Genomic DNA, 27,891 nt, shown 5'->3' with positions numbered 1-27,891 from the left:
AATTTATAAGTCGATTGTTGCGATTTTTTTTCATTCAAATTTAGAAAATACTAATCAGTAAGCTTGTAGAGTGTAAGATTTATATGAAAATGTATTATTTATTTATCTGAAATTTCAGTCTTATAGAGGTTGTAATCTGTTTCATGTTTGAACAGCATTGAAATAAAATATTAAGGCTTAATGTTCCGTTCATATAACATTCTTCCATGCTCAAGGTGTGAATCCTTAAAAAAAAAAAAAAAAAAAAAAAAAAAAAAAAAAATCGATTCTGCCGATTATTGAATCGATTCGAGAATCGCGCGATGTAGTATCGCGATATATCGCCGAATCGATTTTTTTTTTAACACCCCTAGTACACACATATTAAAAAGTCGGTTTTCAATCATATAGCCGACTATATTTATGTGATGACAGTTCACTGCATCGCGGACCATTTAATTGCACATTCACTTTGGAAACTTCTACTGCAAAGGATAGCAACTAAATATTCCATCAATCTGAAAATGTATTCAGTACCCAAAAGGCAAAAAAAAAAAAAAAAAAAAAAAAAAAAAAAAACAGACGACGGCATAAACAGCACAAGTAGCAAAGCAGTTTTGTGATGTGTGTGTGTGTGTGTGTGTGTGCGTGTGTGGGAATATTCAATTTGACTTTTAATTTTTCTAAAGACGAATCGTCATTCCTGCTGGGGCGGCTTATAAGATTTGACTTGTAAAGTATGCGCGTGCGTACCTCTCGATCGTGGCTGGCCTGCTCGGTAACGAGTTGATCAAAGACTGTGCCGTAATCCTCGTAGATTTTCTGCATCTCATTGATGTGGCTGGCCACCTTCTCCATGGCCCTGAGCGCCTCTGCACGCGCAGCAACAAAACAAAATCTGAGCCGGGGACATCTCGATAGCGAATGGGAAAACGGCAAAATGGCCGCGCGCGCATTTGTGTGCAGCCGGCGTGTATGCATCGAAGCGTCTACGCTCACCCGTGAGGTGGTAGTGCTCTTCGCTGTTGGCGTCGGTGAGGGAGACCAGCTCCCTGAGCAGCAGGGGGTACTTGAGAACTCTTTGCACTGGTTTAATCAGATAGGACTCCAGGGTGGAGGAGTGCTGCTTGGTGGGGTTCCTTGCATCCAAAAAGTCCTTGAAGGCACGATCCGTCTTGGCTTAAAAACAAATACACACCGCATTGATACTACTTAGGGGCAGACTGTATGTCAATTTATAGTAACATATGAAGGAATTAATGTATACAGTATAGAGACATGAATCAAAAAATAATAGCTGAAAAATGACAATACAAGTAATATACAAAACAATGCACATTAGCCGCAATCCACATTAATGCAAATAAAATTAATTAATTGGTCACATTAGTGTGTGGTACTTCCTGTCAATGACAGTTGCTCTATGTGCATGTGCACCGACTTGACATTTGAAAGTTGCTGGTGCATCTCTAGTTTATTTAGGTAGCCCCACTCTCCATCCTCTCTTCTATTCTACTCTTACCCACTGTCATTTTTTTATTTTTTTTTTATTTTTTTTTATTTTTAGCTTTGCCTAGTCAGTAGTGGCCAAAGAAGTCAAAACAGCAGTGGAGATCATGTATAAAAACACAGATACAATATATAAGTAAGGTAGTAGGGCTTAATGAATTCAGTTAAAGTTTGAATTGCAATTTTTCTCGTGATTTCAATTTATACTTTTTTCATGGCAATATTCACTAGGTACAAATATGAGAAATTACATCACACCAACAAAACATTACAACATCACTACACCTAAATATAAGATCATATGTAATCCTCCTATATTTTTGTCATAAACTTCAAATGGAGATTGAGGGCTGAGCGATATGGCCTAAAATTTGAAAGGAAATAAAGTCCCTTAGCGAAGCTTAACAGATTTAAAACACAAGGATAAATGTTATTTCGAGTCCTATCGTGTAGATATCATAAGTCAGCACTTTTGTGTTCAAATTAGAGCAAACAAACTCAAATACACAAATAACTGATATTACAAATATTGACTATATTAAATAACTTTTGACCTTATAAGCACCTCGTCCTGGCTCACGTAGGCTGTGATTCATTTCCAGGTTTTGAAGATGTGTGCTTACTATGTCACTGTTCAATTTCCTATTTTCTGTCTAGAGACTTAATTCACCCGCTAATTTGCTTTTCATATCTGGTTGCTCTCCGCTGAAACATGTTTTCCATCCACACTTCTCTGAAGCACCTTTTATGGTGTTTGGCGACAACATTAGCTTAGCAATTAGCGTCTCTCTTGCTCGGTGTAGTATGTTGAGGCTCCTCGTCCGCTTTTAGTTATAACGACACTTATTAGAATTGTAGCTCATTTTGCCGCCATGGAGGATTATTTAGCCACGCCAGCTAGCAAAGTGCAGCTCGTAGTTATTCCCACCAGTTGGCATGCGGCGGGAGACCGTTTGCGTGTGATTGATGACAACACAGTCTTAACGCGTTGACGCTCGGCTATCGCGGCACACACGTTTTATGATATGACTGGCACTGGCACCACAACCAAGATTGCTATTCAGCTTGGTGATTCGCTCTCTCCTTCAGGCATACACCTCACTTGGACAATGTTTTGTGTTGCATGGTGTAATCAGAGTTAGGTGTGACCAAGCAGTGCAGAGTCATAGTGCAACAACGCAGCTCCAGCAGGGGGTAGTGTAGACTTCCCCTTAACCTGCCATGCGCAGCAGTTTCAACACTAGGCAACTAAATATAACTGTTAATTCATGCTGCAGTGGAAATGATGACAAAACTGTTCTACCACCGTCATCAGAATAGAGGTGAATATAAGTGATAATAGAGGACCCATTTTTTTCCTTGAGCAACACGCTTGCGTTGTGGGGGGCCATTAATGCATTCATGATAGCACCGCCAGCTGCAGACAGGCAGCTCAGTCGACACCTCCCAGACTAATTGGCAGGCAATTAACGAGGCGACACGTAAACAAGGAAGCTGGCCTGTGGCATTATGTTCGGAGGGAGGGATGGGGGTGATGAAGACAGCAAGAGATAGCCATCTATATATTTGTATCGGCTTGACACACTTCCCGAGTGTCCTTGGATCAACTAGATGTGATCAGGCTGTGGCATTTTCCTTAACACGCTGAGTCACAACTCCACTTCACACACACACACACACTATATAGATGTGAAGTGAAGGTGTGCATAGGAATGTTTTTTTCTTTTTTTAAATAGTCACATACTATTTACACATTTTCCTTCAGTGCATTAAGTGTTGTTCCCAATACTTGCCCAGGATAAACAGCATGTGATTTTCCTCTCCGTAATGCTGACCTATTAAGAGACTTGTCTGAGTATCTAAATCCTATTAAACGCCCTGCAGCTTACACTGAGAAATGTGCCATGTAATTCTGATAATGGGGCAAAAGGATCCATCACCCTCCCCCCCCCAACCTTGGTGGCAAAGTAGCACGCCCTCTTAATAGTTGTGGACAGCCTTTGCCAAATAGTGCTGGAAAGGCCGGTGTGATCACCAGCATAAATCATTTGGAAACGTCTACTCTTTCACATTCAAGGGAAGATGCAAGGATGTATATCTCAGGTTGTCGAGGGCTTACTGCATACGCTTTAAATGTAGAAGGTGATACTATTTACAAGGTTAATATAAAGGTTATCCAAATGCTAATGTTTGTAAAAGAGGTACGTATTATCTTTTTTTGTGTGTTGCAACCTTGGATCATGAAATGACAGTGGTAATGTTAAGACGAGTCTCCCTTCTTGCAAGTCAAACAGGCCCCACCCGTCCACCTTAGATTGTGGAGTGCTGTGAGGTGCGACTGATGCAACACAGTTGCAAGGATGCCGAGTTAGCAGATGGAGATCCAGGATTTTTCGGGTTACATTCTGGGATCCAAAAAGGTAAACAAAATATACTTCAGTGCTCTTATACAACCTTGAAAACCACAATAATATACTATGTATACTGCTAAAACTGATTCTTAGTCACGACTCTAGTCGACGAACACCTCCATTGATGGCTAATTTGAATAGTCAACGTCATCTTTATTTTTACAGTTCAGTTTTTCCCTCTTAAAACTGCCTCCAATCCTGCTATTAGTGTTGGCCGTCTGCCAATCTGTGATGCACATCCGCAGTAGTGGTAATACAGGTCATCAGTAATGTAAACAGAAGGACTATAGCTAATGATTTCACCCCCCCCAAAAAAATAAAAAAAATCTGCAAACAGATGTTTGGTTACGCTAACATATTGTCGCGTCGACTATGGATTACGAAGGCATTAGCCAGTGAACCAAAACACAGCGACAGTATGGCCGTTGTGACGGTGAAAGACAAATTAAACATATACACACTCACTGTGCCTCTCGCAAACCGTGATGCATTATGGAACTCCAAAACCGGAGCAATCAAAGTAACAAAACCTGACATGTACTTGAATGTACTTATAAAACATGCATACTCGTGAAACATAGTATTTATTTTATTTTTTTTATATAAATGAAGGTTAAATAAAAACATTAAATAAAAATACAAGTGTGTAATTTTCATTAGCACTGTTCTTTTTCCTAATCTTACTTATCTTCTACATTTAAAAATTATTTGATATTTGAGGAGCGTGAAATGTGTTTACAAGTATATATTTTTATTTATTTACAGATGGTTTCATAGTATTCATAGGCTACTATAGATATAGTTTTTGGTTAAATTTGAAAATGCACTAAACCTTTACAGCTAAAAATGTTAAGGCCACAATTTAAATTGGGATTGGGAATACCGGTACAAGCTGCAAAGCTTTATAAAAGTTGAATGTACCTTCAAGAATTCAAGCTGTAAATGCTAATGACGGTTATATAAGAGCAGCTGCTTGCTGGTGCGATAATTAGTCGACTAGCAAACTAGTCGTTTGTGACAGTCTTATAACACGCAGTACCTCTTTCCAGGACCTTCTGGACCTTGATGTGGTTGGCACAGAATCCACTGTAGAGCTTGAAGTGGTCAGCGTAGTACAGGAAGGAACCCCCGAGAGAAAACAGAAGCTTCTGTCAACGGACAAATAGAAGAGGTGAGGCGCACAACGCATGACGAATGAAAGTGTGAACATGGCAGAACGCTCCCAACCTCCCTCTCTTGGGAGACGAATGCAGCGCTCCGTTCTCCCATCCTCTCCCTCTCACCTAACCTCTGGAGTACAGCCGCTTTCAGCACCTCACAATCTGACCAGTGAACCACTACCGCAATCAATAGACCCCCCCCCGTGCCTTGTCATGTCAAGCCTATAAATCAGCCGGCAAATCTCGTGCCACGACGTCTCAATTATTTATCAACCTCGTGCACTCAGTGTTGACTCCTTTGTCAGCACAGGCGGCTCAATAAAGTCCACCTGAGTGATATCTACCTGAAATCTTTGGCCAATTCCTCAATAACAACAAAGTCCATCTAACCTTGAACTGTGAGGGCGTCTCCAGCGTGCTGAAGTCAGGGGAAGAAGCAATCCGCTCTTCAAGTGTCTGCAGGAAGACCCTCTGGAAGTCTAACATCTCTGGCAGGCTGCCGAACAGACTCTCCATCTGGGGGAAACACGGAAAAGGCGAAGCGTTGTGGGTGTAGCCAAGTGTGAGACAGACGAGGGGGACGGGGGTGAGGGAACGTGAGGTAGGGAGGAGGCCAAGATAGCTTGTAGTTCATAACACTAAGTCAGACAGGCACCCTGGAGTGCCGTAAAACCTCCACTCTGATGCCTTCATCACTTACAAAGGCACTTAAGGAACAAGCAATGGCTCTGTTATGAATGTAACACACACGTGCGCGCACGCATACCTCCACATTCACATTCACACAAACGTGCATCCAGGGTCAGCGCACTCGTCATTAAAAGCCATTCGGGGGCTAACGCGACCTTGTCCATTTTGTCTCCGGCCACTTCCGACTGTCCCATAATGGCCTGTTAATTTGCCCACTGCTTGGTGGCCTATCGACCGGTGCTATCTTGGAACAAAACCTTCTGGGTTTGAGGTCACAACTGAATAAACATTACATACACTTAAGTAGCAATAAAGTTTAAAAAAAAAAAAAATCTAAATAATTAACATATTAAATAGTCTCGGTAGTCACAGAATCAGAATGCAGCAGCGCACAATAAAAGTGTTGAAACTCTTGCCTGAAATGATGAAGGGAGCAATGTTGTGAAAATAGAATGATACATCATCTTTGTCAGCTTAGGTAACCTTGCTCCAAATATTTTCCAACACTGTGTTGAAAAGAGCAGTAAAATTACACTCCTTGCTTATTGCTACCAAGTGTTGAAATCCATTATTTCTCCATTTCATCCACACAAACTAATACGGCCACGTGATCGACAATTGACTGTAAATCCCATTTCTCCTTAGGGGGAACAATTACAGATTTTTCCCTCTTCCTATGCTGCAGTATATGAGGTTAGTTGAAAAGGTGGCCTTCACAGGCACGTCCCTTTGGGAAGGTCATAGTAAGGGGGGGGTGCTAATTTGTCCTGCCGGCATTCACAGTGGTAATGAGAAAGATATGGCCTGGCTTGGCTGGGCTGGGTTTATTGTCATCATTGCGGAATAATAAACACTCAATTGAGTGTTTGTCAACACATTTTGGCCACCTACCTCATCCAGCGTGAGGAAAGTTTCATTTTGTAGGGGTTTAAGGTAGATCTCGAACAAGCAAGCCAGGTCCTGCACAGAAAAAAAAGAAGGTGAGTGGAAAGAGTCATTTAAAGGCTCCTTCATCTTTACATCAATTTTCGTGTTTTTTTTTCTTTTCTCCGCTCTTCCATTTTATTTTATGACCACTAAGTCTGCCACTGTGCCTCACTTCAAGCTTCCGTCCAACCATCTCTTGCAGGCCGATTTAGACTGGTAGCTGGTATCAGTGGAGATATTCTCATTAGGTTAGATTTACGATTGAGCGCCCTCCTCATAAAATACACGAGACTGTGTTGCACGCAGCCTACAACGCATGGACTCGGGGCTAACAGGCCAATGCACGTTAAAAAGTGCAATCGCCTCAGCTACGAAATCCGGCTGAAGAGGAGCGATGCACTTGGGATGGGAGTTAATGAAATGAGAAGCTTGAAGAATGCAGGTCGGGGATAAAAAACAACCTGTCAGACATGATTAGCATTGCTGAGAAAAGAAGATCATGGACGTGGTTGTTCAATGGATGTCAGGGAGGAAAAGGTCATAACTGGGAAACAAAAAATGATTTGGTGGGAAGAAGATGAATAAGGCTCGACATGAGAATGGGTAGGAGGTGCTCTATGTAGAGACACAGTTATGTGCAGAATAGAATATATCCAATTAGAGGAGGAAAATTTCAAAAGACTAAAATCAGCTCCTTTAATGAAAGCAGTATTTTTGTTTATTTCAGGAAAATGTGTCCCTCATGATTGCTTTTCCTCACTTAATTGGCTGTTGATGTTTAAAATCAGATAAATCAATTCACCTCACCTTCACATAGGACTTCTCTGTGTCCACCAGCTCCTGAATGACCTTGCGCAACCGTTCAGTGCCACTCATATGCTTGGGGCAGGGACCTAAATCGGCAGCCTGCTTCGCAGGCGGCTCCTTGCTGTCCTCCATCGGACCGCCAGTGGCTGAACCTTCTCCTTCCTGGAAGGACTGGTAGAGGTTGCACACCGTGTCCACACTCTGTCGGGAGAAACAACAAGTTCCATTTAATTTTAAAATGTAATTAAACATTAAGTTGTTCAATATACATTTGCCTAAAATGATGTAACAAAGTCAGGAGTTGCAGTTTATATATATATATATATATATATATATATATATATATATATATATATATTTTTTTATTTTTTATTTTTTTTTATTATTTTTTTTTTTTTCAATATATAAATTTCGACGCCATTATTTTCTCTTTTAGAGGAAATAAATATCAGCTCCAAATATCCATTATCGGCTTTAACACTGTAATCGACTCATTCCCATTATAATCATTTACTACTTCTGCTTACGTTGTTCGATAGTCATGCATGACTTCCGACATGTATTACGCATGGAAGCAAAATTAAAACTGTCATCAGACCCCATACTGCAAAATCTAGCTTGCAGTAAGAAAGTCAAAATCAGAAAATGAGTTTAGAATGTCTTGTTCTCTATATAAGGAAAATAATCATCTCTAAATTACACAGTGACTGACGCTGCTTTTCCATTAAACTGCATGCATTTCAAGTGATTTGTCAATGGTGAGCATACTTCATCAAAACCAACCTCTTAATGTCTTCGGAGAACAGCTATGTAAGCAAAATCCCTCCATCATTAGCGCCAAGCTCGAGTGCGGCGATGCACACATCAATTATGGTTGGATTTCAAGCCAAAAATAGTGTCGTCAGCGCTGAACAGTCAATGTAGAGTACATTTGAGGTACATCCTACTTAGACAACGTTATTGTCATGAAGCTTCCTTGGTCAGGCCGCAAGGTTGCAAGATGTAGGTAACCAAAGGGTTCTAGTCTGCAGCACAAGTGACACAGTGAGTGGGAGGGCCACCGTGGTCGGCACTCTGTCTTCCTGTTTGTGCGTGTGTGCGGGTTGATATTTCAAATATTGCACATGTCAGCGTTCAGGTGGACTTCACGGCGGAAGACTGTCAGTCAGCCTTTAAAAGCATAAACAGCAGTGTCAGCTTGAAAACACAAACCGACATTCAAACCCACATTCAAATAGCCGACACTCATCAGCTGGCTCATTGCAGCATGGCCTCCCCAGGGGTGCTCCTAAATTTGGCTGGGACAGTGTGAGAGACAGTACAAGGGAAGACAAGGAAGTGCTATGTCTGCATGGCTTCTTTTTATAGCCCAATTCTCATTCATCATTATAAGTTGATGGGAGGCCCAAAAGCACATGTACTGCATATGACACGATTATTGCATACAGCTTATACTAGAAATATGATATGCAGCGTGGCTCAGTGGTAGAGCGGTCATCTCCCATCCGTGAGGTTGTGGGATTGATCCTCATCCCTGGTGACCATGCTGAAGCGTCTTTGAGCAAGGCACTGAAGCCCAATTTGCTCCCAGTGGGATTAAACAGATAGTACTTGTCTTGTTTCTCCCCATTGCTGTTTTTGATGCCATAAGCGTCTTATATGGCTGGAAGTCTCCCTGGCTTACAAAATCAAAATAGATATTGTGTGTGGCTGGCTTAGTGTCGCAGCTTGCACCAACTATAATGGCAGATATTAGATGACGTCTGTTATCCTGCCACATGTGCCCAGAGAATCTTACCCATTAGCAGAAACATTAGACAACCAAGAACACAAATAATGCATGTCACAGGCAACCGCTAGGTATCTCAGCAGACATTTTCTCACGTGCTTTGATGAGAGCGTACCTCCTCTGCCTGGTGGAAAAGTCAGTACAGTTTTATTTCATTTATACTACATGCACATCCATTTTTACCATACTTTTCCCAAGATCGGTATCCATAATGCTGTATCATGTGCTCATGAACTCTTAAAAAAAATGTCAGACGGCAGCATTTCCACTACGATATATGGGAAGGATGCTGTAGCCGAAAACACAATTTTCAATCAGGTGGGAGGACGGGGGAGATTGCCTGAAGGATATACAGGAAGTTGAAGGATATCAGAGCGACATATTCATCAAGACGCCCAGTAACCTTAAACGAGGGATCACTTGTGGAGATTGATAACAGTCACAGCAACCGTTTGTTTTGAGCCACGGGGAAAATGGAGGCCCACGAGCAACAATGCGTGCATGTCCGGTGGCACGCCGTCACTAAAGCGCTGACTTCATTCTCACAAACGCGGACGATGCTCAAGTTGCGCACACCTAATAATGGAGGGTGCAGGGTGGCGAGAAATTAGTAATAAGCTTGACAGGAAGGCTGGGAATGCGCACACAGGAAGGTGGCCGACATCTTCTAGTCCATCCTTGGAGCATGACAAAGAGTGAGAGCAAGTGAAGGGGACGGCGGCGGCTCCACACACCACAACTGAGAAAACGTGATTGCCTCACAACAATTCTAGCAACACTGCCTGACAGCTAGCCCAAATAACCCATTAAGTGCAGCGGACGGGAGGCGGAGAAAAGCCTGGCAGCACTGCAGAGAATTCCTTCACAGGTTTTTCCTCCCTGACAGCTCCGTCATGTTTCTGCCTCTTTGCACTCCTTGTGGCCAAAAGTTCATTTCAAAAGGACACCATGAAGTAAATATGAAGTGCAGCGCTGGTTTACACACAGTTTCCTTTTCAATTGGCGCATAAGAGTCAAAATTCTCTTTCAAAAAAGAAATATTTAAAGCTTGATGCTGTAGTACTAGTGCCACATGGCGACCTGCAACTACATTTGAGAATATCAATCCAGTCTATGGATTGGCAGGTACCGATAACAGGTATCAGTAAATATTGGACCGATAGCCATCCATATTTTGAGGTATTGGTACTCGCAATGGTGGCCATTTTGTGGCTATTTTAAGATCAGGAACTAGAAATTAGAATAATAGAAAATTGAAAGGTTCGTGCAATTTCAAGGAAAAATGCTTTATTGTCATACACATTGTCTTTAAAATGTTTTCTTTGGGAATTGTTATGTATCAAAAGTACTAGTGGTATCTGTACTCTGAATCAGTATTAGTGACTAGTAGAGTCGAGTACTCCTCTAGGTCTAGAAAAAAAAAAAAAAAAGTGGTATCCAACATCCCTCATCTTGACAATTCCTGTTATTAAAAAAAGTCCTTTTTTGGGATACAACTGTTTTACTAGATCGCTTTAGATTGTGAAAATATACTAAATGTCTCCGAGAGTGCAACGCATCACAACATCCAGTTGTTAGACAAGCCAATTTGTGGTTAGCGTTGCTACCCTGCACCATTTTGTCCTCCTCTCTGCTCACCATGAATAGTAACCTGTAGAGCAGCCTCCATGCCGCTGTGGCCTGTCGCTGAGTTCTCCTGGCCAGGGAGCATCCTTTCCTACGCAGCCTGCCTCCCCTGGATGTCGGCATGGTGCCTCCGCGGAAAAGTATTATGCAGCCCAATACACACCCACTTAAAACAGTGAAATATCAATTTCCCTCCTCACGGCTAGGCCAGGTCCAAAACAAATCTTGTCTTCAGTCCTTGGGGTGAAAACGTGCATGTTATCCGAGCCGCTGTTCCCGTTCCGCTAACAGTCAGTGATGCGCTGGCTGTGAGATTGTCTGGCATATCAATGCTGAACAGACTTTCTGGCCACTTGGCTTGTGGACTCTCTTCCAGCATCTCATGCATCCCCTCTGCCGGTTTCTCAGGTGTCCCTAATCCTCAGTCCTCTTCTCCTCAGATTTGTCCTGTCATTTAGGCATGTGACTTGTATGTAAATATTTCCAGAGAGCTGCAAAACGAAGCGGTGTGTGTAGCATCCGTACACAGCCTCAATAGCAGCAGTACAATGTCGACGGTTCTGGCTTGTACCGCCAAACACAGAGGAATGGCTGACTCGAAAAATATGAGGCTGCAAGCTCACTCAGGAAACAGAGCAGGAATGCAAACAACGGCCATTATACCCAAATTCAGTTGAAAAAAGAAACGTATTGCCGTTGGTCTTTGAAAAATGTCCTTATAGTGAACTGATCATTCAATGCGATCAACAAGTTGTAATGAGAACTGTCCCAGAATCACAGATTTAGTAAAAGGTGCAATCGTTCTATGCAGAAAAGTCCTTTTTTTTTTGGGGGGGGGGGGGGGGGGGGGGTTATGCACTCCATCAACCCACGCATAAGTATAATGTTAATAAATGTCGACTAGCATTTCCATTTTGTCTCAGCGACTGAAGTAAAAAAAAAAAAAAAAGATGTTTTGTTTTGCAATGTGTCTGATTCCTTCAATCAGATACAAGATTTAGATGGGTCGTGAGAAAAGTTCTTGAACAAGTCCAGAAGCGACTTCAATAATGAATGCTAAGACAAAAGAAAGTATGTCACATGCAAATAGACAAGATTTGTCCCGTCCGTTAAATATGATACAAAAATGCTGCAGTCTTATCGGTTTGATTTTTGTCCTAAGGGTTTGTGTAAAACAAAACAAAACTCAAAGCTGACAAAGAGCGTCTCGATTGCCGCCAACACTTCAATGAAGGCATGAGAGACCCAGCACAATTTCTTCTGCAGATGAAATACTTCCATCATCTAATGAGAAGTTGAGATGCCCCATCTTAGCTCAAGTAAACAAAACATGGGAGGAATTAAAATGGAGGACAAACAAACAAACAGCTCAGCTTATTGGGATTGCTTTTCTCTTTGCTTTGGTGGATGAAACTCATCAAAAGAGCAAGAGAACTGTGACCTGGTGGCCAGCTGTCGGCCGTGATTCATCTGTCAAGATAGTGGACAACTGTGGTGAATTTTCAAAGCTCTATAAAAGAAGGCCTGTGCTCATAAATCAAACGGAGAGGAGGGGAGGCGAGAAGCGATGAGAATGAGGACTGGTGCTGTGCCGCTACAATCCAGCCCCATTTAGCCTTTTATTATTCATTCTAAACAAATATTATTCCACGTCTCATATCAGAGGCCTTTGGGAGAAAGAGCGTGTTTTGATAATGAAGCCAGCTTCAGATTAAAGCACCCATTCCCTTGAGTCCCAAGGCGCTTCACATCCACTCCAATGTACGAAACTTGCTACAGAGGGAAAAATAATGCTGGCCCCATACATTATTATCATTAAGTTGCTGAATGAAACCTTCAGGGCGGATGCTGAATAAATTGGTGAAATGCAAAAGTCACATCCTGACATAAATTTTACATCTGTTCTAAATGTGCAATAAAATGCACAATAAAATATTTTTTATAAGTTGCCGTACTCTTGTCAACATAAAATTCAAAAGAAATGTTAAACTAATAAGAAAGATGGCTTCATCGTCATTGTAATTTCATCATAATAAATAAAATTGAGTCAAGATTTAAGTTGTGCAGCTGTACTGTAAAAAAAAAAAAACGTGTGATATTGAGTTGGGTCTGGCATTTTTCTGCATTGTGCACATTTTGAAAAATTATAAAATAAAGCTTGAACCCAAGGTCTAGAAATATATGCATTATTGTGACATTTATTACTGCTACATTATGACGTGCGACTGGAATTCCCCCAGTACAGGCTTTTCAAGTAAGGGGACATGTTGAAAAAAAAAAAAAAAAATAGTGGTGTGAAAGGAACTTTAAATTCACTGCCTTTGACAAGTATACTTGTCAATTGTATTTTTTAGAGCGGTGCTAAATGGGGGCGAATCTGAGCATGCTCCACTGTAAATATCAAACTTGGAAACAACTTTACTGATGCCCAACCACCGGTAGATGACATCATTGCCCCATTTTATAGGAAATAAACACAGTTTCAGAGTCCATGGGAGAAATGGCTGTATTTTGGCAAACCTACATTTTTCTGCTGTCAATTATAAAAGAACGGGACGGGACAAAAAGTAGGGAGTCTATTCTGTTATTTGGTAGATTCGGTTTATATATAATTATTGAATGGAATATCACGTGAGTATTGGAAATGTAAAAATTTTCTATAATGACTGGCAGTGAATGAGTTAAATTAACGCACTAATTTTGACACCCCTACTAAAGGCACTAACACAGTCAACTGTGGTTACATATCTAACTACAAGTGGAAAGTTGAGGTACAGTGCAAGATTAATTGTACTGAATGGGGTATATTTGTGCAGAATTACACAGATAGTTCGTTACCAGTCGGTGGTTCCTTTTTGCCTCACTCTGGCAGGACAAGCAGTTTTCCACATTGTGCCCCAAGCAGGCCAGCTTATCTTTAAGGAAGCGTCCTAGGCTGAGCAGCACAGAAGCCAGGAACAGATCTTTCTCCTCAGCTTCAGAGCTGGGAGGCCAGAACCAGCACATGGCCAGCAGCGAGCACAGGGCCTGAGCCGGCGACTGGTCCCGCATGAAGAGCTCAATCAAGGTGGTGAGGTACAGACTCGGTCCGGGGTCCTCGCTGTTCACCGCTCGAGACAAAACAGCCATGGCGGTGTTGGACACCTCTGCCGTTGTCATCGCAACCAGATCTGCGTCATGGCTCACGTTTCCTGTGGCTCGGTCCGTCTCTTCTGTTTTGTTTTCGGTCTTAAATGCTGGTTTCCAGCAGCGTGGACTGACGGGAGCAGACAGGCATTAACTGCACCGCCAACGGTAAACCCAGATTATTAGCCTGCTCACAGCCAGATGGCTGGCGGCTGATGGGCTTAGTCATAATACACACCTCCCCAAAGTTGCTGCTCCACCAAAAAACAGACTCACATATGCATTTAAAGCAGATTCTCCAAAGTTAAGGGAGAGGACGACTGTAGCTGCGAGCAAGAGGAGATCATGTTTTTAGAAAATGATACTGCCTAATATCTAAAGGCAACGACTCTAAGATACTTTTGAAACTTAAAAGACCCAGGAGGAAGACTGAACCTGAATATTTCCACTTTTTCTTTGTTACATTAAGAGTTTAGAAACCCCTCTTAGAGGAAGGACTCAAATAGACGAGGATAAGACCAAAACAAGGAAATGCTTTAAAAGCTGACTAAGAGGCAAATCCCAGCAGCATCATACTAAACAGCCATCATGACAAAAAAAAACAAAAAAAACGGTCCTCCGCTTCCTCATCAGTCCATTTAAATGCTCTTAGAGAAACGCCCGTCTGGCCAAATAGGCTTATTAAGTCTGACTGCTGTTTAACCTTTTGTTTAATATAAGACATAACAGGCAACTACTGCACATGTCAAACAACATGACTATAAAACTACAAGAGAATTCAATTCAGCCTGAACAATAAATGAATCCTTAACGTCAACGAAGCACGGTTTGGCGGCAGACCACCAGAGAGCCATGACCTCCTCACCTACAACACACGTCAGGATGGTTATGTTTTATTGAATTGTGCAATCCATCCATCCGTTATCTATAATGCTTTAAGGGGGCATGGGGACCTGCAGCCTATCACAGGTGACTCCCGGGAAGAGAGATTGAGATTTTGCCGATTCACATCCAGGCGGCTGCATGGCCACTTCTTGAAAAACAACATGCAATGCATGTCAACCACCATTTCAGATGCCTTATGGCAGTTGCTTAGGGGAAATTCAGTTGAGTCCTCCAATCAATTGGTTGTGCTCATAATGGCACCACAACATTTGCATTCAACTGATTAATAGGGCCTTCTAGTGCTGAATATTTCACGGCATCGACTCACAGGCACAGGAATTACAATCTGTCCCAATAGTAAACAAGACTGTTAACCGTGCCCAGTAAGCACTTCACCTCAAACATACACAGAGATCTCTCTCGCGTAATTAGAGTAAATTAAAATGCAGTGGACCAATTAATCAAAGGGTAGCCAGACGAGCAAGCCAGTTGATTACAAGTTGTGACAAGAGGCTTGAAATCGGCCCTTCCTTTTCCATCCATCTTTATTGACTTTCACAATGACATGCACACACACACACCTTCTACCCGGTAACATCATTTTCTTCTCCCTCAAAAATAGATTTCTCACTTTGCAACACACAATTCTTATTTACAACATTACCATGTTTTTGCAACATCTTCATAGTGGCATCTTGTGTTATACAGGGAACAATCTTTTTCCTCTGCATAGTGACAAAAGAAGTAATTCACATTCATAGACCCCTTTACACATTTCTCCCATTCGTTCCTCCGTAAAAGACAAACGCTGAGCCTGAGCAGCAGTGGTGCAGTGCAGAGGGACTGACTCATGTCGCCACTAGGAAGAAATCAAATGATAACGGGAGAGCAAAGTGAAGCAGATGAGGCTCTTCGCTACGTTCGCTATATGACCACAGGTCAACTTTTGCCAAGTCATGGCAGCCACTCCAATTAACTCATTCACTCCCAACCATTTTCACAGAAGCAATCCCGTTCGCTCCCGGCTGTTTTACTGGACTTTGACTGATTTTGCAAGGCCCACAGAATATTGTATTCTATTGCAATAAAAGCATGGAACCTGTCAAAAGAAAGATTAAAATCTCTTCTTTCATCAGGAAAAAAAAAGTATGTTTCTATCAGTTTCCGTTTTGCAGCAATTAGCATTAGAAGAGAGCTAAGTTTCATCAGTTTTCACAAATCTATTTAAAATTGTAAGTAATTGAGCTTTTTTTTCTAGATGGCCCTGGTTGATCTCCTTTGCTCTGCTGCCACCTGCTGGCCGTTTGTGTAATAACTACCATTTCTGCAACCGTTCTTTGCAGTTGAGAGGCTGCATCAAAGCCTTATGTATGCTCTAGCATAAAAAAAACAAAACAAAAAAAAACACGTATAAATACGTCTTTGGGACACAAAACAAAAAAAACGTATTTACACGTTATTGGGAGCAAATGAGTTAACAGTGGTTTCCAGACATTGGGCCTGGATGTACAGTACAGTACGATCAGGGTAAATGAGCAGAACCCGACAGATCATTCTCTTTATCCCTGGCGAGTCGTGTCATTCCCACTGTTGCAATTCAGAACATGGAAATTACATTGCGTGAATTGAACATGCATCGATGCAAGACAATGAACTCGCACGTTGGTGAACGCACACATTGGCTTGGACGCTTCCAGACACGTCTACATCATTAACAGATGGCTTTTCATGATGACCGTACACACACATTACCACTCTCAATAAACATCAGCATACTCATTCCTCCCGACGACATTACAGCACGGCTCCCACAAGGCCCAGCCGGGCTCACACTCACTTTAATGACTTCATTAAAGTTAGTTTAGATATTGAAAAACCAACCAGATATTTAAGAACCACCAAGACAGAAATAGAAGCACAATCTGCCATAATAATTCATCGGGGAGAACCATTTGGCATGTTTATAGAGGAGATATTTTAAAAGCGCTTGAGAAGAGATGCGGGATTGTCTTAAAACCGGAATGCACTACGCTATAAAGACGATGCCTGCCACCAGTGCACCACAGCTGATAAGATGATGTTTGAGTGAATGTCAGGCTAACATGGGCTATCTGACAACTGTTTATTTGGCCCTAAGCAGCAAATCTCACTGTGTGTACATGCAGCAAGTAGCTGAGTGTGTCAGCTGTTAGCTGAGGAGTTACGTTAGTTAAGGGGCGACTGAATGCAAGCCAGTGATCCTTCCAGCTATAGAACGACGGACGTGTGTGAGTGTTATTTCTTCCCTCAACTGATCATTCTGCATGACAGTAATAAGCTGTGTTTATACCAGTGGCTATGCTATGATGGAGCGTTCTAATTATGGTAATCTGAGAAATTGGTGCCAGTCTGGTTTCAGACAACCGCGCGGCCACAGCTGTGACAGCGCACGTGCACATGCACATGCACATGCACATACATTCTGGAATAATAGAGACACACGGCGTATGTGAAGTGGGTGTCTGCAAGACAATGGAAACATTCTCTTGAGCTCCACCCACCTTGCTGAGCTGAACGGGCCTGTACAGGCAGCGGGAATGACTCTCCAGCCCGGCACACATGGACTCGCTACCCTCAGCTGCAGTGCACAAGTCTGAAAAGAGAGAGCGAGAGGGGAGGGGCTTAAGTTGTAGGTATGTATGTTCCTCACATCAATGTATCATTGAAAAGAAAGCTTATTGAATTTGTGTGACCATGAAATACAAGCAATACAGTCTGAAAGTCATCAGAGGTGCCTACCAAAAATCGAGTAGGTCTATAAATGACAATGACATTCAGTCATTTACCAAACAAGACAAAACAATCAAAATCCACTAATTGTTATATCTATAATTTGTCATCTTGTCTCTGAAAATACAAGCGACACTTTAGCTATGTTTTCCTGAAGGCCTTCGTAATGTAAAATTGAAGAGCCACTCTGACGAGATATTTTTAGGTGATTTTAGATATGGCCTACAGCTCATTAAATTCAAGGTTCCCGTTCCAAACTGTGTAGCAGTTGGCAGATGAAAAGACTTTATCCCTGATTGTAGACTGGGAGGTAAGCCAATCTGACAGCGGGAAACAAAAGAAAACTTCTAGACCTCCTATGGAGCTAAACGTGTCCTTTATGAACCGGCAATCATTGTCAACCAAATTGCAGAAGATATTCAATTTCAATTTGATTGGTCTGTCTTCCGCATTAGTGAAGACAGAAGACGGACAGCTTTCTCAAAGCAATTTGTGTCTGACAACTACTAATTCTGATGGTGCTGATTTCCCTACCTCCTGCTCAGACAGCCTGGGATCATGTGCCCTCTAGAGACTGAGGAGAAAACTGCAGACACTTTGATCACACCGTTTACTGTAATGAGGCTTTCAAGTCATTAATCCCTCGGAGTTTAATTAAAGATACACCAAGGAAATGCTATGCTAATGAATTACTACCATCAAGATAACGCACAATGTTCTGACTGTTCTTTTGGAAATAAAAGCGATAAAAAAGGCATGACAATGTGTGTGCATGCTGTGGGAAAATGTGATCGGCACAGTGTGGTTCATTTCATTCTAATCACGCTGCTTATTAATGTGTCATTTTTTGTTTATTTTGGAAAGCGCATTTCTCCTGCAAACAAAAATCACAGGTTCAGGTCTGCTTTTTGAACCTTCTGCATAACAGTTAAAAAAATTATAATTCAGCAATACATTTATCATACTAACAGTGAATTAAATGTGTATTAGAAGCAGCCTCTGACAGAAAACTGAAAAGACAATTTGAGGAAATTGGTGGATGATGAAGTATGTGGGTATTTTAGGTGACAAAATGTCCTCCCTTTTATCCAAATAGTTCATATAAGAAGTACTGACCAGACTACGCACACTCAATAGACAAGACACTTCATACAGCACAACTTTTCAAGCTAACGAGATTCAACAGAACAGCGATATAAAGTAAGAGTTTTGATTTGATACTGTTGGAGAAGTTGCATGTTATGCACACTGTAGATTGTTGTTTATTTGTACTGAAGCACCTGAGGAGGATTTGGCCTTGAGCTTGAATGTCGGAGGAGGACCGAGGTGGTCGAAGGCACCGCTATGAGGCGGGGGTCCATCCCGCCTCAGGCACATGTTGAGGGTTTGCTCAGCAAACAATGTCTGGATCAGCGTCAGGTCCAGACCTGATACATTGCGGCCATTCAGCATCACAATCTCATCACCTGCACGTAAACCTGGGAATACAAACGGAAAACAAGATGAGGTCCACTGGTATGTAACACATGATGAAGGTTTGGGGTTTATCCGTCATGGCTCTTGGTACCTTCAGTGAATCCCAGTCCATCAGGGAGCACCTCACTGACAAAGATCCGACTGTTCTTCTGATTATCTATATGTCCCGTTACTGCAAATCCTGGAAAAGAAAGAGGACAGGATAAGAATAAAGCTGAAGTGTGACGGCGGGCTTTTCAACACCGACTTACCAAAATCTCCACCGCCGCTTATCCTGCTCATTCGCAGTGTAAACATATTAACTGGCACCACCTCCAATTGGCCGCCAACCTGCAGAGTAATATCAGACAAATCATAATCACGCAAACAAGTGTTTAACGAAGAGCGTGCTGCGTTCTGTTTGCTCTCCTCACCAATTCGCAGGCAAGCTCGCCTGGCGCCACGGATCGAATCTCAGTGTCCTGCCCCGCCTGCCTGTGCAGACGTAGTCGGTGCAGGTCCGGGTCCAGCTGTTTAGCCTGTTTACACAAGAGATTCCAATGCTCAGCAGCTTGTGCGCGCAGACGTATCGGACATATTTCATGCACCGACGCTTGGTTCGACAGCTGCGGTACGGTAGAGGCGTGAATTATTCACGGAATTTACACTCAGCTTTGCGGTAAACAAAATGGCGTCACCCAAATGATTACAAGCGTATCTGTCAGTCTTATGGGACCGTGTTGAAGTTAACGGTGGATGAAAAGGTGTGTGATGCTTTAAGGTCCCAAGGGAGTGTAAAATGACAGCGTCTGCGCCAACAAAGAATCGTTTTGACATTAACAGACTAGCACACTTAAGACATTAATTTAATTTGCAATCCGTTTTCTTCAATTTCAAGATTGCTACAAGCATCAGGCATCTCCGATCACAAACCTTGCAAGCCTCAAAGAGGAGGTCAGTGGCTCTCTGCTCACTTCCAACGTGAACTTGGGCTGTCAGGCCGTCTGGCATGTAGACACAGGTCAGCACGCCTGTGTTACAGCTGATGCCATCCCACGCACCGTCCTCAGGGGGCGCCATAGAGTGGATACTGGTGAGCCCATCCAGCCTCTGGATAGCAGATGGGTGATTAAGAATGAGAGGGGAATGATGGCAACTGTACATAAATCCATATATTAAAAAACAATTGCTCCATTACGCAAATTGTTTGGCTATGTTGGATGGTGTGAAAATCAGTGAGTGTAATAGTTATTGATAGAGGCAATTATTTAATTCCTAAAAATAAAACACCACAAAAAAAGTGATTTGGATGAATGAAAGTTATAAAACAAAAACTGGCAACATTAGGAGTGTGAGGTTTGAGATGCATATTAAAAGGGAGTTGGTTTCAGCCATAATTTTTGGGCAGCTGGGGGTTATGCTTCAGACTTTGTGTCTGGAGGGAAACGCGCCACTGTGGCGTTATGGGCCTGTGGGAGACACCAAATGATAGCTTATGGCCACAATTGTTAAGGCGCTGGCTCTTGAGGAAGCAGTCACATCAAATGAACCCAACCTCGTTCAATGAAGCGCTTTAGTGATTCAGCACTTCTGCAAAAGATGACATGACTGCTGTGGTTTAGACATGAGACGAATAAATGCCTTAGCGAATGGAATGCTCTGGGAACAGGCCAAAGTTTGAAATACACCGTGATTTCTCCTTAATGTAGAGTCGTGTGTTTACTGTGGGAGTCCGGGCCTTTTGAATCTGATGTTTGTGAGTGTTTTTGTGTTTGCTCATCACCCTGAAAGACCTTTAGCCTGCTAGCCACAAGGCCACCAGACACTATTAAGAGCTCGAGCTCAGATAAACACAGACAAACTTCCCCCCCCCCCCTTTTTTTTTTTCTTGACTCACAAACAAAAAGCCAGCAGTGTTCTTCCCAAAATGTTTCCCTAACATGAAGGGATGGATGAACACAAGGTGCCGCTTCAACACCCAACTTTACCTATCCATTTAGGGATGCGAGGTCAATGCTTACTCACCGAGGATGAAGTAACAAGTCACACGGCAACTGGTTACATAACCACCCCCATTTTGTGTCCCAGCATTATGGCGTGACTGGAAAACAAAGATTTTGTTGCCTCCACTGACCTGAGCAGCAGCTGATTTAACACTGCGCAACCATTCATGGTCACAGAGGGTTAGAACAGGCGGGCGGTTGCCAGGTCAACCTTCCACCACCAAGTGCCAACAAGGCTGTGGAGACGGCACGTGCTTTGCCATCAACAAGTGCGCCGTGTGGTCAGTCCGTGGGCACTATTCATGTTTGCGTTCAGTCAGAAATACATTCAAACTGATAATTCAGTCTTTCCTCTCGAAAGCGGAAACTACTTCCCTTCCAGCCTCCCCCCCCACCCCAAAAAAAAAGAAAAGAAAAAAAAAAAAGAGGACATTTAGTGACAGCTGTATAAATACTACACCCTTTCTTCAGAATGCACCCTTTCTGCTCCACTTAGCAACCGAGGAACACAAATACTTCAGTTTGGACTAAAATAGATAGACTAGCCTTGAAGAAGAAAGAGAAGAGTTGTTGAATACTATTACAGCCATTTTCCACTCAAGTACATCTATTAAAAGTAGCATTACTTTTAGTTTCCCTATAGCTCAACCATTACACTACGGGACAGTGATTACAGCCCAGAAGAGCTGAACGAGTGCCTGGTAATCAGACGCGTGGAGAATTAACCATCAACTACAGCTATTATTGTATGGATGTTAAAAGATAGAGACACACTAACTATCAGCCACGTTACCTTCATTTAGGGCATACGAGAACTTTTTGGACAGGAGTAACATTGCGTCAACAACAACCAATAGATCTGTGCCCTATTGCCTTCCCGCCATCCCCCCACTCTAAAATCTTACTCCCTACATCAAAACAACCTGAATCAAGGAAAGATCAAAAGGTTTGACTCTGGGGAAGTGCCCCCATTTGAAGCAACATTGAAGCATTTACCTAGTGAAAGGCTGCATTGTTTCCCAAACCACTTCCGCTCAAATTCAAAGTGTTTGTGGATGGGGGGTCAGCTTTTGACACTTTCAACATTTACCACAGGCTATGTATCACTATATCCCGCAGTCATTCAGTCTAAAAGTGTTTGTTGCGGTCATTTTATCATTTTAGCGCATTTTATTTGACGAGAAAGTGGATGCATTTGGCCATATTGAACTACAACTGGCTCATTAATTGACAACAGTGGAAAGTAGCCGTGAATCTTGCCCATCCCTGGAAATTAATGCCTTGAAGAATCCATACTATTATAGTGTCAACCTGCAGAATCCTGCAGTCCACCAGTGACACACATTATAGCCGCCTTTCTCAAAAGATGTTTAAAAAAAATGCTGATCCTCATGATCCACGGTGTTTATAGCTTGTATATTATGTTATAGTGTGACGGTTTCATCCTAACCGGAGGTGAGTAGAACAACACGGGTACAATTCTTGTTTCAGGACAGTGACGTTTGAATCTGAACCTCTGAGCACTTAAATCACACATCCTTGATGTAGGCGTGTAAGAATTTAAATTGCCTGAGTGCTGAAGCGTCAACGTCTGGCCGCCCAGATGGCTAAAATTCACACTCTTCAATCAGTTGACAATTTTACCACACATGCATAAACTTTTACTTTTAGTCGGGGCTTCAGGTCAACACAAACTCGTATAATGCTGTCAATGTTCCAGCCTATGCTGTAGTTTATCACCTTTTATTGATATAAAAGGCCAGTAAACTTGCCGTTTGTATATGTAACGCTAGCAGACTGACAGGAAATGGATGTTATAAAACATGAAATGGACACACACACATACTCAACGTTTGGGCGGCAAAGGCCGTGTTCCGACCACGACTCCTTCACGGTGACCAGCGAGCACGTAAAATGAACGTAAACGATGGATGACATGGATAACTGAGTGAAAGGAGGTTTTAAATCATCAATCAAAGACCCGCAAACCATGCTGGATAAAGCGAGGGAAGGCAATGACTCACCTCCGTGCTCTTGGGAGGCGGAACGTGCGCTTGACCTCCAGCGTCGCCCTCAAACACCTGAGATCAAGAGACAGGCATTTAAGAGCGGGAGTCAGTGGGGAACCACTGACTCATGAGCAATTATGTGCCCATGCCCAGCCACTTGAGTGACACAGGCATTAGACCCAAATAGCGCTATTCTGTAATTCATTAAAAAAAACTATGCATGGTGGGCACAAAGCTTTGCTAGTGCTTTTAGAGGTGCTAAAAGGTGTGTGAGCAAAAGGTGCTGTGAATGGACACGGTGGGGCGTAGTTCAAGTGAGTCCGATAACAGAAGAGGACAACTACCGGTACATTCTCCCTATTAAATGTGTACAATAGCTGGATTTTGGACGCGTCATGCTTTCCGGAGTTGACTTATGATTGTTATGTCAGCCTGAGGCTGCAGGCGACAACCTCTCAAATGCAACACACAGAAAGCTTGTGTGATAATTGCTCACTCGGCAGCCTGTACAGATTTCTTTACGGATATGATTTGTGTTGACACGCTGGCATCTAATATGTCAACCTTAAACATAGTCTTAACGGTCTATGGTGCAACAAGAACAAAAAAATTTAATTATTTTTTATTTTTTTTTAAACAAGAGCAGTAAAGATTCTTATGTACAAGTTGCATGGTCCCCTCAAAAGTCCCCATTAGGTCCAATTGTGAGCTCAAATGGCGTACACACAAATGTAGACTGTTTTTTGAGTGTCAGAAATTGACTTCTTCTATAGCTATTGTTTCTGGCACTAAAGCTGCCAGCAGATAGTGTAGTAATAAGACACCCATATGTAGCCATGATAATGCTTCAGTAACTCTCCCCACCCCTTACAGGAGTATAAAGTGGCTGTAAACAGCATTGCTTTCCTGTAAACTGACTAATTTTAGAATACATTACCAACTCTCCCACAAATCATCCGACCGCTCTGGCCTACTTCCCACAAACCCAATGCAGGCCAGTGTCTTACGGTATACATATAGCTCTGCCCAAGGTGATGATAGGAGTCGAACAAGTGGAGAGGAGAAGACTGCTGAGCATGACTCTGGGACGAGATTGTCAAGCGCGGGGTTAAATGAGCTTTACGTCAACACAAATGAGTCAGTGTGGAAGCTGTTGGCAGAAGAGCTGCCAGCTACCATTCTGATGTTTATGCTCCGAGAACAAGAGATTTTGATGAAGTTGTACAAGTACGACAAATCAAGAGTGAAAATGGGAAAGAACGGGATAAGCAATTGCAGGAAAATGGATTAGCCCAAAAGACAGTTTAAATTCAAAGCCTAAATAAAGTATTACTGCATCAAGTGGATATAGGCTTGTTTGGCTCTTTGATAGCCCGGCTGTCGAAATCCTTCACGAAAAGTGTAACAACAGATCCGACACTTCCAAGTGGAGAACAGGCATGGGGAAAAATGATGTCATTGGAGGCAAATAGAGAGTTGGATTTCCCACAGATAAGAAAGAAAAAATGGAGAACTACACGGTTGTATAATGTAGCAGATGTCCAGGAACCCCTCACTCACCCCCTCAAAACTCCTGGCATTTACTCTTCCTAATTAGCTTTCATGCCAAATAAAGAATCGTGCTAAAAGTGGTTCTAAGAAATTGTGGACCTCGGGAAAAAAAAAAAATGAAGGAGGGACATCTAATATTTAGCATCTTTACAGCAACCATCTGCTTATGTCTGAGGGACTGAGGGAAGAATGGGGAATGCCATTTCCCACATATGGCTATTCATAATTGATGTTTGTGCTGCAGCGCCACTTGGGCCTCCTGCACTGCGTAATCCTAACTGGGTCTCATTAGAGTGGCTGGCTTGAGCTCCTCAAGAAAAATCACAAAGTGCACACATACCTCATTACTGACAGATTTGTCGTGAATGCTCAAACGCGAATATTACGGAGTGGAATAACAGGGGAGCAAAATGGGACCAAGAACATTTTGTTAACGGTCAGGAGTCAATGGTTCACCTCCAAGAATTTGGATGACCCCGTAACTCAAGAAATAGGGATGACCTCGCATCATAATGATGGCAAATTCACTTACTTTGGCTAATGAGCAAAGTTCCATAAAATGTAATCTAAAAGTAACTGATTGTTTCCTGTAATGTTTCTTAAAATGGGCACACATTTAGAGGATTTGTTGTATCAATAAAAAAAGATTACCTGCAAACCTGGAAAGACTTAAACCTGCCCCCTGTGGACTTGGATTAGAATTGCTTCCTTGTGTTTTTTGTTGCTAGAAAGCTGGCATGTTCACATATGAGAAAGGAAACGGAGGATTTAAGCTTACAGTGTGTGAAAAATTATTTGCCCTCTTCTCAAGTTCTTTTTTTGTATTGCATAGTTTCCCCATTTTGATGTTTAAGACCATCAAACAAATGTAAATGTCAGACATAAGTAAACATAAAATGCATTTTTTAAAAGGTGATTTTATTTATTAAGGAAAAAAAGAAGTTACCTGTTCTAGTTGTATCAAGATAATTGTGCCCCAGTAATGGACAATGCACACATACGTACATATATCTGCACAGTTAACATTGTGGGAACGGGCTTAAGAATTTTACATGGTTGCATTATGTGAATACGTTTGGTTCCTTACTGCACTAAACCCCTGCTGATGTAGACCAGACTTTCATTACTCTGTGCTTTAAGGGAGATTATTTGGCATCATTTCAAGGTTGACTTGCTGCTGTCTGACGCTGAGCACAAAGCATGAACACAAATATTCATGTAATAGCTTGACTTAATTCTCCTGTTAGTGTTGTCACATTCTTTAAAATAAGCAAATGCCAGCAAAAAAACAAAAAACTGCCTGGCTAACACCACAAAAAACTTTTGTGACAGACATGCTTCCTCACTCCTGGTCCTCGAGGGCCTCAAGTTTGACAGGGTTTAGATGCTTTCATCCTACAACACAGCTGATTCATGTGATCAGCAAGCACTGCACAAGCCTGCTAACGATCCTGATCTTTAGAATCGGGTGTGTTGGAGGACGGAAACATCTAAAACCTGTAGAACTCCGGCCCTCGAGGACCAGGAGTGAGGAAGCCTGATTTAAGACGCAACGGCTGCAGTGGATTTGATCACAGCATTAATACGGTATTTTTAAATCTACCTGCATTACAGATATCACAGAAACTTTTGGGCGCTTGATCATGTTTAAAACCCATATTTTGATGATAATGAATATTTTAAGTGCTCTTGCACATTAAATGTGGCACTTTCTGCTCGTTCTCACGCTAAAAACGCTATGATGATGAATAATGAACCCATAATGCATTTCTGAAATTTTATGAGTTTGAGGGTGGACTTTTTAACAAAATTTTGTTGCTGAATCTCTAAGGACTGAAATGTGTAACGTAAATTGTAAGAGCTGAACAGTGTGCTTCTTGCAGGGGCTAACAAAAAATGATTAACTCATTCACTTCCAGCCATTTTCACTGAAGCAACCCGCTTCAGTCCTGGCCGTTTTACTGGATTTTTGACTGATTTAGCAAGTTGCACAGAATATTGTGTTCTATTGCTATAAAAAGATGGAACCTACCAAAAGAAAGTTAAGAGTGTCTTCTTTCATGTGGAAGCAAAAGTATATTTATATGTTTCCATTTTGCAGCAATTAGCATTAGAATATAAAGCCAAGTTTCATCATTATTCACATTCCTGTTGAAAACTGGCAAAAAGAGCTTGTTGCAAAATGGCCCTGGCTGAACTCATACTCTGCTGCCACCTGCTGGCCGTTTTTTGTAATAACTACCATTGCTTTAAGCCACCTCTTCATGTCAGAAGCTGCATCAAAACAAAAGCACGGATAAATACGTTTTTGGGAGTGACGGACAAAGTATTAAAAAAATACATATAAAAAATAACTAAAAAATACACGTTTTGGGGTTTGAATGAGTGAAGAAGCACTGCTCTAAGGTCCAATATCAGGCAATAGCTGTCTTACAACTATGAATGTATTAATCAGACACCTTTGCAACCAGTGTCAATATTTTATTTTGCCATACCTGTGACGCAGAGACCCTTTTGCCCTTCTTTGTCAAGGTGTCAAGACCTTTGAGGGAAGAAAAAAGGCCTCGCTTGTGCTTTCGGAAAGTCCGTGACAGTGAGCGTCTGCGTAGTGTCGCCTCATCTCTGGAACAAATCTGAACAAAAGACCAATATGAGGACCATAATCATCCAGTTCAACTAAAAGTCCCTCTAATCACATCATCTTAATTAGATTTAGGTTTCCATAACATCAGCACATTTGCAAGAGGTTTGCAATGATAAAATGATGTTCAAGGTTGCCGCTGGACATGAGGTCGATCAAAGGAATGTTAAAAGGATCTAAACATTAGTCATTCAATATACCCCCCCCCCCCCCTTCTTGGTTCCCATCCTTTGCTTTCTCACCAGTGCGTGAAAAGATGAGACAGAGAAGATCCCGAGACGTCCCAGGGTGGTTTTGGTAGGCCGGCTAGCAATTGCTAACAGGCTCTTTGGGTTGGGTAGCTCCCCGCCCTGAAGACTAGCCAGGTAACAGCGCATCCGGAAAAGATCTAGGTTGAACCTCTCCAGATTTTGCTCCCACTGCTGGATCTAAAGGGCGAAAGCGGGGGAAAGTTGTATTTTTTTTTGTAGAAACTGAGGCTCAAGGTTCATTTCTTGAAAAGTGAGGATTATAAGGTAAAAGAGGGAAGAGGGAAAAGGGATAGAGGCGAAGTA

At 42.2% G+C, this 27,891-nt stretch overlaps 1 protein-coding gene across 8 annotated transcripts in view; it reads right to left on the bottom strand.

Moving 5' to 3' along the window:
• Window positions 1-27,891, bottom strand: part of tiam2a (TIAM Rac1 associated GEF 2a) — an 85,754-nt gene that overhangs the window by 6,526 nt on the left and 51,337 nt on the right. For all 8 annotated transcript variants that reach the window (XM_077539254.1, XM_077539255.1, XM_077539252.1 and 5 more), the window contains 15 exons: window positions 27,580-27,765; window positions 27,192-27,329; window positions 23,161-23,217; window positions 20,067-20,243; window positions 19,568-19,672; window positions 19,406-19,484; window positions 19,246-19,335; window positions 18,959-19,156; window positions 17,450-17,541; window positions 7,484-7,684; window positions 6,641-6,709; window positions 5,450-5,575; window positions 4,939-5,047; window positions 979-1,158; window positions 733-851 (listed from right to left, as the gene is read on the bottom strand). In XM_077539254.1, the coding sequence (XP_077395380.1) occupies window positions 733-851; window positions 979-1,158; window positions 4,939-5,047; window positions 5,450-5,575; window positions 6,641-6,709; window positions 7,484-7,684; window positions 17,450-17,541; window positions 18,959-19,156; window positions 19,246-19,335; window positions 19,406-19,484; window positions 19,568-19,672; window positions 20,067-20,243; window positions 23,161-23,217; window positions 27,192-27,329; window positions 27,580-27,765 (1,926 nt within the window). The remainder of the gene's footprint in view (window positions 1-732; window positions 852-978; window positions 1,159-4,938; window positions 5,048-5,449; window positions 5,576-6,640; window positions 6,710-7,483; window positions 7,685-17,449; window positions 17,542-18,958; window positions 19,157-19,245; window positions 19,336-19,405; window positions 19,485-19,567; window positions 19,673-20,066; window positions 20,244-23,160; window positions 23,218-27,191; window positions 27,330-27,579; window positions 27,766-27,891) is intronic.

This window comes from Festucalex cinctus, chromosome 12 (assembly GCF_051991245.1).
Source record: "Festucalex cinctus isolate MCC-2025b chromosome 12, RoL_Fcin_1.0, whole genome shotgun sequence".
Classification (NCBI taxonomy): domain Eukaryota; kingdom Metazoa; phylum Chordata; class Actinopteri; order Syngnathiformes; family Syngnathidae; genus Festucalex; species Festucalex cinctus.
This window is presented reverse-complemented; position numbering and strand designations above follow the sequence as displayed.